Source organism: Equus quagga, chromosome 16 (genome assembly GCF_021613505.1).
Source record: "Equus quagga isolate Etosha38 chromosome 16, UCLA_HA_Equagga_1.0, whole genome shotgun sequence".
NCBI lineage: Eukaryota > Metazoa > Chordata > Mammalia > Perissodactyla > Equidae > Equus > Equus quagga.
Genome location: NC_060282.1, coordinates 38,362,753 through 38,377,854, shown reverse-complemented (window position 1 = coordinate 38,377,854; position 15,102 = coordinate 38,362,753). Strand labels below are relative to the sequence as shown.

Here is a 15,102-nt window from a genome sequence, read left to right as displayed (position 1 = left end):
TAAATGATTCATCTTTGTATAGCTTATTTTGAATATTATCTAGGCACCTTGCTTGCCTCACCTTTAGTCCCAATCCTGTGTTATACATGCTATATATTTAAACATTTCCAGATGTTAATGTATTCTGAAAAAGTTTCAAGATAAAACTACGTTCTGAATAAATGATTAAAATCTAGGCCCTAAAATTGAGTTTTTTTAAAACTAGTTTCCATTTTCCAAGATGTTTTATGAACCAAAATGTAAAACAGAAAACCCTGAAGTTGCCGTCAGATGAAACAGAACATCATAACTTAAAGCCATCAAAGGATTATTCTTTTAGTGGAAGTTTGAGCAGGTAAATGTGTTTAGAATCAGAGTTTCTGGAAAGTTGATTTTGGAGCCAAAGTTGGTATTTGCTAAGTCCATTTTCTTTTTCACTTATGATAGAAAGACTACCATTGCATAAGGACATAGACAGTATTTGCTATAACCTGTTTTCAATAGAAAAAGGAACTTCCACACTTCTTTGTAATGGATTATTTTATAGTACTATATGTAGTCTTGAACAATTTTTTTTAATATGAACTTGGTGTGGGGGCCTTTTCACAATAGATTAGCATAATCTCCATTATTCTTTGCAGCTTTTCTCTTATCAACAAAGATCCTGTCTATTAAACTTCAAAAAGCTACGTTTTTATTTCAGAAGCACGTACTTGGCCATGGCATGCAGTTGACAAAATAGGAATACTCTGGCCTGGAATTCACTAGTAAAGGAGAGTGTTACCCTGGTTTTGGCCAAACTCAGTTTTCTTGTCTTTTACATTCAAGATCATGTTGCTGTCCAGTGGCATTTCCTGGGTGTTTGTTATAGTTTCTCTCTCTCTCTCTTTTTTTTTTTTTTTGATGAGGAAGATGGGCTCTGAGCTAACATCTGTTGCTAACCTTCCTCTTTTTCTTTTTTCTCCCCAAAGCCCCAGTACATTGTTGTATATCCTAGTTGTAGGTCATTCTGGTTCTTCTATGTGGGATGCTGCGTCAGCATGGCTTGATGAGCCGTGTGTAGGTCTGTACCCAGGATCTGAACCAGCAAACCCTGGGCCACTGAAGCCGAGTGTGCAAACTTAACCAATACGCCACGGGGCCAGCCCCTGTTGTAGTTTCTGAAGTCTTCTGAAGAACAGACATTTCAGGTGACACAGAGCACCTGTCAATCACCTTAATTGTAAATGTAATTATTTGCATTTAATGCTTAAAATTTTGCACACAGGACCATGTTTTTATTTATAGACATTGAGAAAGTGACAGCAATATCATGGTAGTTTTTAGAAGGAGGAAGTCTGGAATACAAATCTAGGAATTTTTTCGTGTCTTCCCTTGACAAGTTTTTATGGGGAAAGCGTGGAGATTTATAACACTTACTCTGGAAAAGAAGAGAACCAAGGTTTACTTCTGAGGTTTTTAACTAATGCCCTAAATTGAGTATCTTTAGATTTCTACTACATATGAAGATAGCTAAACTGTTTTCATAATATATTTCATAATGTATTGAGAATTTGTAGCATAGGAAAACTGTGATTTGGGACATATTTTATAGTGCAATTAATATACTGCTTGTTTTGGTGGGCTCTGTATACACAGGTCATTAAACCATAAGCAGTAGCATTTTTCAATAAAAGGACTGTGAATATCTTTTATAAATCCATGAGGGCTAATGTTTGGATCTGGCATATAATAGATAGTCAGTGTATGTTTACTGACTTTATTTATTTAGCAAACATTTAGGCGGCAGTTAATGTGTTACATCTTAATGTCAAAGCCAGTTTTCCCCCATTTACAGATCAGGAAACTGAACTCATGGAGAGATTAAGTAACTTGTCAGAGGTTCCACAGCTGGAATTGAACCCATCTAGCTGACAAGTCAATTTCATTAATTACCCTCCTAGTTTGTCTCCGTGGAATGAAATGCTGAACAACACGCATTAAACAATTATTTTTATTAACATCATTTATTTAATAATTGTTTATTTAGTACCTACTACATGCTGGGTACTGTACTATGTCCTAAGACTGTAGAGTGAACAAAATAGGCAAAGTGTCTGACATTATAGACCTTATGTTCTAGTGAAAATTCTGTAAGGCTATTAGTATTTCAAAACCCTTTTGTTTCACGTTTTTTAAGCACTAAGATTATGTCTTTTGTCTCTGTATTCCTGACTTTCAGCTCAGTTCATGGTAGACATTAAAGAATGCATGAAGAAAAGAAAAATGAATGAAAATGCAACCTGCAGTGTTTCCTCATTTTAAAATTTTATTTGAAACTGTTTCCTGAAGAATAAAATACATTGATACAGAGAACATTTCATTCTGTAGAAATTTTGCAAAATAGTGTAATTATCATTAAAGTTTCAAGTTTTAAAAAAAGGAAAACATGTTATTTGGGAATAGGAAATAGCAACCTTATTTAAAAGGGCAGAAAATGTGGTACAACATTTTAAAGCATTTTTTTATGAAGTGTTCTATATGATAGACAGTGGGCTAGTTAAAATGCTTATATTAATGTATAAAAGAAACCTATCTTAGTCTCTTCTTTTTAACTGAGTTGTGATTACAGGTAGAGAGCCCCCAAATTAGAAAAATCCCAGTTTACCAAACCTTACATATGGGGCACGGAGGGAACACAACGGCACATAGCTTTTCAAATGGCACTTGAAACTTCAGAAAAAAAAAATGCGTGACAATCTTTTCATTTATTAAAATAAGAACACCAAATAATTTCTACTTTATTGGTTTATCCTTAGTATATCTCACTTAGATATGTAACCCTTGACCTAATAGGAATCAAAATAGAGGTGGTTCTACTTCAAGAATTTGTAATAATCCCTTCACTTTAACACATGAACGTGTTCAATATTGGCAAAAGAACATGTTGCTACCAAAACTGAAATTAGATCCTTGAAACAGAAAGGATGTTGCCATGGAAAAATGAAGTAACACTCAGTGCAGCTGTGATGCATTAATGAATAGGATATTTTTTTAAAAGATCATTTGTGTTTGGTGTGGCTCAGAGGGTCCCAACCAGATGGTTTCCATGAACATGATCTGACCCCCGATTGGAGGACTTCTTACTGGCAGATTACTTCATTTTCTTTCCCTTGGATTGTCAGATCCGTGCATTAATGCAAAATTTACTGCTGCAGATTTATATTCACTTACATAAATCACTCAACATTTTACATTAAAACCACAATTTTAGACATACAGTTTAACAGTCATTTTAAAAGTGTAAAACGATTTATATGATAGCTTTATATATAATAGGTGTAACATTATAATAAGTTTGAGCAATTTGGATTATGTATATGTTTTTGTTCTTATCATTAAAGGAATCCTCTCAGCATATATCATATTTTAGAAAGTTTATTTTTTAGACTTGTTATATATCTCAGGCTAATACAGTGTTGATTCGGTATACATTGCTCAGGTCGTTTAAACTTGATGAAGTTATTTCAGAATTAGTGGAATTTTGGAATATATTATCAAATTTTCACGCAATTTAAATTTCCTTCTCAATTGTGGCATATTAAACTAATTACCTCACATTGTTGAAAGCATTTTTCAACATAGGATCAATACCTACATGAAATGTTAAATATGACTCTTCATAGTTTGACCTTAAAACCATGATCTCAAGGTACCACTTTAACTTGTGCACTTGAACATCACTAATGAATTATGTTAAATATTTGAAAACATAATTGTAATACACCTAAGACAATAGACACTTCTATTTCAGAATTTTAAAATGTTGTGACCTTAGATCAATGAATTTTTTAGCGTATACGTGCTTAAATTATCTAAGCTGCGAGATAAAATTGTAGAACTAAAAAGTGAGTTCATACTCTATGAACCAGTGTATTTATTTTTGCAGAATTTTACTTAGATTATTTTCACTGAATTCAGAAGTTTGTCTATGCACAGACATGTTGAAGCAAAGATGAATAAAGTTGCTTATTTATACGGCTGGCAAATTATTTATTGTTTCAAGGAATTCCAGACCTGTTACGTATTAAGGTCTCACTAAGGAATATAGTTTGCTAGAATATCCAAGCATTTATCAGGCAAACAAATTTTAGTTTTTATTACACTTTCAGATAATACGTTTGTATGCCAAATATTTCTTATTTTTTTAAAAATAATTCAAGTGTGGTAGGCTGTTTGGGCACTTTACTAGCCAGGTATAGACTGTTACCTTGTAAAAGCCAACGAAGACTAATAGACTTTAACCTACATTGGTTTTGAACTAAGAACTCTTAATGGATTCAATTTTTGATTTGGTCTTGGGTAGTCTTATTTTAACTCTGTAAGGCCTGGCAACCTAAGTTATTACACTGGGGATAGGGAAGCATAAAACTTTTGCATGAAACCACAATTTAGGTAATAATTTGAAGCAAGATAAAAGCAAGGAATAACACTGATTTTTGTCTTCTGAATTACCTTCGTTACCATACATCTGTTTAAATACAGCGAACCTTGTATATATATTCACACATACACATACACATTTAAATCTTAATATACATGTATATAAAAAAGAGAAAGTAGGTAATATAAACATGTTCTCCTTTACTGTTTGTCTAGAGATATAACCTGAACATGTTAAACATTTTTTTCTTCTGTTTTAGTCTATAAGGTGAAAAAGGAAGATCCAAATTCGCGTGGAAATAGCTGTTTATGGGGTTTTTTTGTTTTGCTTTTTTTTTTTTTTTTTAAGGAAAGGCAATAAAATGCTAGTCAGTTCTAAGGCCTTAGCTGGTGTTAACAAAATCTAATGAACTGCGAAAGGAGGAGGATTTTCTCACCTTTTTTTGCCAGCACATTTTCTAACTCAATCCTATTTCTTGGAAAGAACTATGGAAAGGCAGATATGTTTTCTTCTCAAGTCACTGTGCTCTTTTGATCAAATTCATAGCAAGAAACAACACCTTTTAAAGTATTTGTTGTGTTCTTTGGTAAAAGTAACTCGTAGAGACATAAGTATGGGACATTTTCTTTTTTGGCTTGCCTGTTTGTTCTCGAAAAGATATTAAGTGTTTGAGGGTATGTTTACTCTCAAATGAAGTCTGATCGAAATATTTTAATTCTGCTTTTCTTTTCTAGCTTGAAGTACAATCTTGTTGTGTGTTCATTCCAAACAATAGCCTGCCTTCCCCGAGTACAATTGTATCTGGTGACATTCCTGGAACAGTGAGAAGCTGGTACCACGGACAAACCAGCATGCCAGGAACACTTGTCCTGTGTTTGCCTCAAATAAAGATTATTAGTGCTGGCCACAAGTATATGGAACCCCTGCAGGAGATTCCTTTTGTCATCCCACGACCCATTCTTGAAGAAGGTACATTTAAAAAAATTCTTCCTGTGGTTATTATATTTTGTATTGATAGTTTTACTATTAATAATATGCCAATGCATCTGTAAATCAGTCTTCTCCTTGAAAGCTCTACATGAAAATGAACTAAGTGATCTACAAAGTAGATCTAAAAGGAGAGACCTAAATGTAAGTGAACTAAGTGATGCTGTTTATTGACATCCACACCTTTTAATCATATCCATATCTATATATAAATGAAGACTATCTATAAAAGATCATGTGCAACATAGAGCAATTACTAAAATGCTAAACATAGATAAAATTGTTTGGAAGAAAGTTGGGTTCAGATGTTTGTATTAGGCTGAACGAAGAATTATATGTAGATTTTAATTTAAGCCACTTGAGTTATGAGTGGATGTATTATAACATATATAAATAATCAAATAATTATATTATTTACATCAAGCATAGTATATTTCTAGATTTCTCATTTATTTAAATAAAGTAAGTAATTATGTGAAAACTGGAGCCATGACTCTTTCTTTAATATATATACTTGATTTCTAATATTGCAGTGTTTTCAGTTGCAAATTCATACCCTTTTGAACTTTGACATATTCATTTCAAACAATATGTGAACCTGGAGAAGTTTTGAGTCGCAAAATAAATAATGTGAATCTATATTTTAATAACAAGGCTCAAATTTTTGACAGTGCTAAACAGGTCAACACCTTGTTCATATTATTATGATGTAAGTATTTGAATCCTGATATCATTCAGATTATTGCACACTGTTATTGAAAAGCAGATACAGTCTGCACAACTCTTAACTTTGGCTTTATGTTTATTTCTCTCTCCTTTTCTCTGTGTTGAAATTTACATTGAAATCTAGTTTTCCTAGATTTGTCAGAAGTAAATGTGATTTTACTTCCAGAAATTAATATTAATATTTAATAATATGAATAACATTATCATAAAATCGTAGAATTCTAAGGTTTGGAAGGAACTTACTTCGAATTCTTCTTGTGTGATCCTTGGTGCAAGGATCCTTTCTCTAGCATATTGGACATATCCATTTTTTGCTATTCACTTTTGGTTATAGGGAATTCTTTATTATCACAATTGCACTGTGTATCATATTAAGGATATGCTGACCTCATAAAGTGAGCTGAGGGGTTCTCCCTCTTTTTTTGTTGTTTTAACTTTGGAATAATTTTTGTGAGATTAAAATGGTCTCTACCTTGATTTTTTGTTAAAACTCAATATTTGTATAGTAACTTTTTAGGATCTAACTTGTATATTATAAAATTCTTCCTTTTAAGATATACGATTAGATAACTTTTAGTATATTTACAGTTTTGTGCAACCATCATCACTATTAAATGTTAGACTGGTTTTGTTTGTTGCCCTTCAAACAATTGTTAGACCGGAGCAGTTACTCCTCCTTCCCCCTTCTCCTCAGCCCCTAGTAACCAGTAATCTTCCTCTCTTTATGAATTTGCCTATTCTACATATTTCATATGAATGGAATACCACAATATGTGGTCTTTCATGACTGCCTTCTTTCACTTAACCATAGTATTTTCAAGGTTGATTTTTATTATAGCATGTATGTCTTCATTCCTTTTTATGGCTGAATAAGAATCCATTTTGTGGATATACCACATTTTCTTTATCCATTCATCAGTTGATGGGCATTTGAGTCATTTCCACTTTTTGGCTTTTTTGAATAATGCTGCTACGATCATTCCTGTGCATGTTTTTCATGGATGTATGTTTTAATGTCTCTTAGATATATACCTAGGAGTAGAGATTTTGGGTCATGTGGTAACTCTGTGGTTAGGATTTTGAGGAATTAACAGATTGTTTTCCAAAATGTCCTTGCCATTTTACAGTCCTACGTCAATGTATGAAGGTTATAATTTATGCACATCTGTGTCACTATATGTTTTTGTCTGTCGTTTGATTCTAACCATCCCAGTGGGTTTGACGTGGTATCTTTTAGTTTTGTTTTGAATTTCCTGTATGTCTAATGATGTTGAGCATCTTTTCATGTGCTCGTTGGCCGTTTATGGACCTTATTTTGTATTTTCTTTTTCTACTCAAATCCTTCGCCCAATTTTTAGTTGGGTTATTTGTCTTCCTCTTGTTGAGTTGTAGAAATTCTTTATATATTCTGGATATTAGACCCTTATTAGAAATGTGATTTGCAAATTTTTTTCTCCCATTCTATGGGTTATCTTTTCATTATCTTGATTGTTTCTTTCATAGTATATTTTTAATTCCAGTTTTTCCCCTGCTATATTGGAAATTACTCACTAACTGTTCTGTTTTTTTAGTTTTAGAAATTAATGCTCTTTCCACAAAATAAACTCTGGTCCTGGAAATATTAAGATGCACATTTACTTTATTTACTCTGCTCCTGAACAGCACACAAGCCTTAAAAGACTTTAATTATCCTCTCCAGATTAACCAGTTATTATTATTTTTTTAATTGCGGTAACATTGGTTTATAACATTATATAAATCTCAGGTGTACATCGTTGTATATTTTGATTTCTGCATAGATTACATCATGTTCACCACCCAAAGACTAATGACCATCCATCACTACACACATGTGCCTAAATCACCCCTTTTGCCCTCCCTGCTCCTCTCTTCCCCTCTGTTAACCACCAATCCAATCTCTGTCTTTATGTGATTGTTTGTCGTTGTTTGTATCTTCTACTTATAAGTGAGATCATATTTGACTTTCTCCCTCTGACTTATTTCACTTAGCATAATACCCTCAAGGTCCATCCATATTGTCATAAAAGGCCGGATTTCATTCTTTCTTACAGCCAAGTAGTGTTCCATTGTGTGTATATACCACATCTTTATCTATTTGTCTCTTGATGGGCACCTAGGTTGGTTCCAAGTCTTGGCTATTGTGAATAATGCTGCACTGAACATATGGGTACATGTATCTTTATGCATTTGTGTTTTCATGTTCTTTGGATAAATACCCAGCCACGGAATAGTTGGATCATATGGTAGATCTGTTCTTAATTTTTTGAGGAGTCTCCATACTGTTTTCCATAGTGGCAGCACCACCTTGCACTCTCACCAGCAGTGTATGAGGATTCCCTTCTCTCCATATCCTCTCTAACACTTTTGTTTCCTGTCTTGTTAATTATAGCCATTCTCATGGGAGTGAGGTGCTATCTTATTGTTGTTTTGATTTGCATTTCTCTGATAGTTAATGATGTTGAACACCCTTTCACATGCCTGTTGTCCATCTGTATATCTTTGGAGAAATATCTGCTTAGATCTTTTGTCCATTTTTTAATTGGATTGTTAGTTTTTTTGTTGTTGAGGTGTATGAATTCTTTGTATATTTTGGATAGTAACCTGTTATCTGATGTATGATTTGCAAATATCTTCTCCCAATTCTTAGGTTGTCTTTTCGTTTTGTTGATGGTTTCCTTTGCTGTTCAGAAGCTTTTTCGTTTGATGTAGTCCCATTTGTTTATGGTTTATATTGTTTCTCTTGCCCAAACAGGCATGGTACTTGTAAATATGGTGTTAAGACCCATATTGAAGAGTGTACTGCCTATGTTTTCTTCTACAAGTTTCATGGTTTCAGTTCTTATGTACAAGTCTTTAATCCATTTTGAGTTAATTTTTGTGTATGGTGTAAGGTGATGGTCTGCTTTCATTCTTTTGGATGTGGCTGTCCAGTTTTCACAACACCATTTATCGAAAAGACTTTCCTTTCTCCATTGTATGTTCTTGGCTCCTTGTCAAAATTAGCTGTTCATAGACGTGTGCGTTTATTTCTGGGCTCTCGATTCTGTTCCGTTGATCTGTGTGTCTGTTTTTGTGCCAGCACCATGCTGTGTTGGTTAGTATGGCTTTGTAGTATATTTTGAGATCAGGGAGTGTGATACCTCCAGCTTTGTTCCTTTTTCTCAGGATTGCTTTGGTTATTTGTGGTCTTTTGTTGTTCCATATACATTTTAGGATTTTTTGTTCTATTTCTGTGAAAAATGTCATTGAAACGTTGATAGGGATATCATTGAATCTGTAGATTGCTTTGGGAAGTATGGACATTTTAACTATGTTAATTCTTCCAGTCTAAGAGACGGAATATCTTTCCATTTCTTTGTGTCTACTTCAGTTTCTTTCAACAATCTTTTATAGTTTTCAGTGTGCAGATCTTTCCCCTCTTTGGTTAAGTTTATTCCTAGGTATTTTATTCTTTTTGTTGCAATTGTAAATAGGATTGTATTTTAATTTCTCTTTCTGCCTCTTTGTTGTTAGTGTATAGAAACTCAATTGATTTTTGTATGTTGACTTTGTATCCTCTATTCATTTGTTCTTTTGAAAAGTTTCTATGTATATAAAATCACATCTGGGGCTGGCCCCATGGTGGAGTGGTTAAGTTCGCATGCTCTGGTGCAGGTGGCCCAGTGTTTCGTTGGTTCGAATCCTGGGCGTGGACATGGCACTGCTCACCAAGCCACGCTGAGGCAGTGTCCCACATGCCACAACTAGAAGGACCCACAACGAAGAATATACAACTATGTACTGGTGAGACTTGGGGAGAAAAAGGAAAAAATAAAATCTTTTAAAAAAAAATCACATCTACAAATAATGACTGTTTCACTTCTTTTCTAATTTAGATCCCTTTTATTTCTTTTCCTTCCTTGATTGCTCTGGCTATAAGCCTTAAAATACTTTAATCATCCTCTCCAGATTAACCAGTTATTATTATTGTATATGTAATTCTATCTTTTATTCTTTACACTTCATGAGATATTATCATTTAAAAAATAATTGCTTATTTATATTGTTGATATATTGCATATATGTAACTAGGGCAAGGTTTGGACAAGTTATTCAGTAAAGGGCCAGATAGTAAATATTTTCAGTTTTATCAGCTATATGGTTTCTGTCACAACTACTCAATTCTACTTTGTAGTGCAGAAGCAGCCATAGACAGTATATCAGTGAATACATGTGACTGTATTCCAGTAGAACTTTATTCACAAAATCTGATAGTCCACTGGTTTTGGTCATGGACTATATTTGCTGATTCATATATTAGTGCCTTACTAGTCATTCCTTCTCACAGCTCAATCCTTTCTTCTATCTCAAATTATTTTCCTTCTGCCTTTTTGTGATGAAGTCTGTTAGCAGACTTGTTTATTTGAAAATGTCTTTATTTTGCCTTCCCTTTCGAAAGATATTTTGCTGGGTATACAATTTCTTGTTGGTAGTTATTTTTGTTTGGCCCATTAAAGATACTGTTGTGCTAACTCTTGCTTTTCATTGTCCTTTTGAGAGATCCACTGTTAGTTTGTGTTTCCATAAAGTTTTTTTGCCCTTTCTCTCTGGCAGCTTTAAGAATCTGTTTGATCTTTGTCTATTAAAGGTTTAGTACTGGTGTCTTTTATGAGTTCTGCATCTTTTTTTGGCATTATCTCCAGATATTGCCTCTGCTGCCTTCTTTCTATGTACGTTAGACCTTTTTGCTTTTAACTGTATTTTTTTGGTCTCTTCTTGTGCTTTTGTATTTTTTTTCTTCAACTTGCTGACTTACATTCTGAGCAGTTTCTTTAATCGGATCCTCCAATTCATTTATTTTTTTTAATTGAGTCTAATATGCTGTTAAAGTTAATTGAATTTTTTTAATAAACTTTATAGAATTCTAATACATTGTACAGAAAACTGCACTACTCTTAGTGTACAGATTAATACATTTTATGAAATAAACCCACCTGTGTTTCCAGCATCTGAATCAAGATCAAGAATATCATCAGTACCCAGGAGATTTTCTCTGGCCCCTTGCCAACCACTGTTTCTTTAGAGGCAAACTTGACATCTAAATCCATAAATTAATTTTCCTCGTTTTTAACTTTTATAACACTTTATATGTTACTTTTTGGGGGTTTTTGCTGAGGAAGATTAGCTCTGAGCTAACATCTGTGCCAGTCTTCCTCTATTTTGGATGTGTGTTGCGGCCACAAAATGGCTTAATGAGTGGTATATGTCCACACCCGAGATTCAAGCCTGCAACCCTGGGCCACTGAAGCAGACCGTGCCGGACTTAATCACTGTGCCACAGGGCTGGCCCCTGTATTAAGTTAAAAGTTTTACTTATGATATTCTTTTCACTTTGATTGATTTCTGAAACTCCTTGCTTTTTACTAATAATTTTCAGGGCTTTTTTTTCTTGATAGATGAATCGTTTATTTTATATTATTGTCTAATTCCTGCTGACTTTTGCCTACTATGCCTCGTATTCCTTGTGCAATTTTTGTTTCTTTGTTCCTTCCTTTGGGGGGGGGGGTGGCGCATCTACTTACTTTCCTTGGCAATGTCTCTCTAGAAATTTTTCGAAGACCAAAAGATTCCTCCTGTGCACATTTCAATTTACTTCTGACATATTGGGAGAATTACCACTTTAGGACCATTTGAAACTAAATTGTTGGTTAGAGGTTTTTATGCCACTCAGATAATAAAATTCAAGTTACAACTTCTTATGAGTCCTGGCTTGTGGTTATGAGTATTTTTGTTCTTCTGTTCAGTGTTCAGTTTTCTGGTAGAGTTTGTGGTAGGGTTATGTAGACAGGGGAAAAACAGGGCAGTTTTGTTTCTAGTTTACCCTTACGTTACCCTCACCCTTCATATTGTAGCCATTTGCACATGAGCCTTATTTTCTGTTAGGTTCTACACCGCTAATAGGCCTAGGGCTTTATCTTTTATCAGCCTTAGTTGTGAACAAGGATGTTTAATTTCACCAGATTAATGAATTTAATCATTAGTCATTAATGAATTTAAGAAGATATCATGTGTGTGTTAACCAATCTATATAAAATTTATTCATAATATATGTTATATATAAACATTTTATAAATATATTCATCATTTTTATTTGTTTTTATTACAAGGGTCATTCAGGACACTAACTCTACATGTTGCTGGAAATAGAATCCCTCAGTAATTTAAAGATGTTGTGATATGATTATACCTCCTTTTTTCTAATGGACTTTATGAAAGGACTAACATATACTGCCCTACTATTCTTTATTTCTTCAATATTCATTTAAAATCTCTCTTATTCCTAAAACACTCATGCCAACTTCTACTGTTTGTCCTTTTCATATGATAAGTTATTTTATTCTCATCTTGTTTTTCAAATACATTATGAATGACTTAAGAACTACAGAAGTCTCCATCTTTAAAGCATACGATGTTATATTCTCTGAAGTTTTTCTTCTAAAACTGAGTTAGCATAGCAAAAGTTTGTTTTAAACTTTTTAAAAAATTGCATACCAGATGGAGAGAGCTAGAATCAAATAGAAGCTTCTAAAGTCTATTTTTCATACTCCCTAGGGGAATATAGAGTGACTGTATAATGAACATTGAAACCTAAAGTAGAAACAATTTTTTAACGGTATGGTTCTTTTCATTGGCCAAACCTTACCTGAGGAAAGATTATTTCAAGATATTTAAATCTTCTTTATGTATTAAAAATTATAGATATTAACTTCTAATTAAGGAATGAAATTTAATTTTTTTATTCATATTAAAGGTTGTTTGTAAAAATATTTGAGTAATTGATGCATATGTGTAAAAGCAGTTTACTCTTTGTCTTTACACCTGTGTATAGATGGAGAAAGAATCTGAAGGTTTATTTATTCATTTTATCAGTTTTCAACTAGTCCTCCTGGTTTCAGTGTCACTCTGCATGGTCTTTTTCAAACATACTTATTAGAACCTATTGAGAATGGATGCCATGAATCAAATCGATCTTTTATAGCTTACCTCTCTGGGCCTCAGTCACTCGCTGTGAATCTATTATCTTTTCATGTTTAAAAATTTTGTGGTATTTCTTATCTGCTGTCATGTTCTCTCCTGTTGTCATAGTCCTTTTTCATTTATAATGGTTTTTATTTCCTTTTGGGGAAGGTTAGCCCTGAGCTAACATCTGCCACCAATCCACCTCTTTTTTGCTGAGGAAGACTGGCCCTGAGCTAACATCTGTGCCCATCTTCCTCTACTTTATGTGTGGGATGCCTACCACAGCATGGCTTGACAAGCAGTACACAGGTCCACACCCGGATCCGAAACAGCGAGCCCCCGAGCCGAGAAGCAGAACGTGCGAACTTAACCACTGGGCCACCAGGCCGGCCCCTATAATGCTTTTTCACTTTCTCACTGTCATTTTGCTGGTTTCAGAACGTAGACAAATATCTTCAGTCGTTTATGTTCAACCAGATATGAAATATGCCCAAGTCCATACTACCATCCCATTGTACTCCTTTCTAGTCTCCTTCTCTGATAATACTGTTTTATATGTAGCTCATTTTTGTTCAGTAAATGTTTTTTGATAAATATAGAAGATGGATTTGGTGGCGGGGGCAGGGCACATAGGGGAAGGTAGGAAAACTAGAGGCAAGGAAATTAGTTAGGTATTATGATTAGCTCTTATAGTTGTAAAGAAACATGACTGTCAAAACCAGGAGCGTGATGGGGGACAGCAGGGTGGCGCAGGGGTTAAGTTCACACGTTCCACTTCAGCAGCCCAGGGTTTGCTGGTTCAGATCCCAGATCCCGGGGGGCAGACCTGTGCACAGCTTGGCAAGCCATGTGGTGGCAGGTGTCCCACAAAAAAGTAGAGGAAGATGGGCACAGATGTTATCTCAGGGCCAGTCTTCCTCAGCAGAAAGAGGATTGGCAGTGAATATTAGCTCGGGGCTAATCTTCCTCAAAACAGAGAATAAAATATAAAAAATAAAAAAAAACAGGGTAGTGATGATAGGGATGAAGATACTGGGAAGAATAAAGAAACAGTTAAGAAAAAATTGGCAAAACTTTGTCACTGGATTAGTTATGGATAGTAGAGGAGAAATAAATGTGTAGAATAGCTCCGTGGTTCCTAACTTAGAGGTCTATGTAGACATTTATATAGTTAATATTGTTAGTGTGAGTTAAGAAAGAGGGTCAGTTTTTGTTGTGGAAGGTGAGAAGGACAAATTTAGGTTGGGACATATTGTGAAGTGCTTGTGCGACATTCAGGTAAAATTATCTAATGAGCTGTTGCTTATATGGGTCTAGAGCTCAAAAGAAGGATCATTGTTAGAGATACATCATGACAGCAGGACAAACCAGGAGAAAAGATGTGATCTCCTAACATCACTTATATAGTGAGAAATAAGTGGAATCCAGATAGAAAAGGGGGGGAACACTAATGTTTATTGGATGAGAAGGAAAGGAATAATCTGTGATGGAAACTGCAAATAAAAGGTAGGGTAGGGGCTAGCCTGGTGGCGCACTAGTTAAGTTTGCACATTCTTCTTCTGGGCCCGGGATTCACTGGTTCAGATCCTGGGCGTGATCCTACACACTGCTTATCAAGCCATGCTGTGGCAGGCGTCCCACATATAAAATGGAGGAAGATGGGCACAGATATTAGCTCAGGGCTAATCTTCCTAAAAAGAAAAAAATTAAAATAAAAGGTAGTGGAAATAAAGGAAAAGCCATGAGGAAATAATATCTTAGAAGGCAAATGATTAGATCATCTTAAATATAGCAGAGATGCCCAATAAGATAAGGACTTAAAGGTGTGAAAGGAATTTGACAATTTTAGGTGATTGGTTTCTTATCATAATACTTTCAGAAGAATGATGTCAACACAAGTCAGATAATGGTAACTTAAGGACTAAAGAGAAAATGAAGAATTGACACAACAAATCTACAGTGTTTTT

General features: G+C 34.3%; 1 protein-coding gene across 6 annotated transcripts in view; it reads left to right on the top strand.

The window, feature by feature from the left end:
- Positions 1–15,102, top strand: part of VPS13B (vacuolar protein sorting 13 homolog B) — a 784,298-nt gene that overhangs the window by 364,807 nt on the left and 404,389 nt on the right. For all 6 annotated transcript variants that reach the window (XM_046642610.1, XM_046642612.1, XM_046642609.1 and 3 more), the window contains one exon: positions 5,137–5,371. In XM_046642610.1, the coding sequence (XP_046498566.1) occupies positions 5,137–5,371 (235 nt within the window). The remainder of the gene's footprint in view (positions 1–5,136; positions 5,372–15,102) is intronic.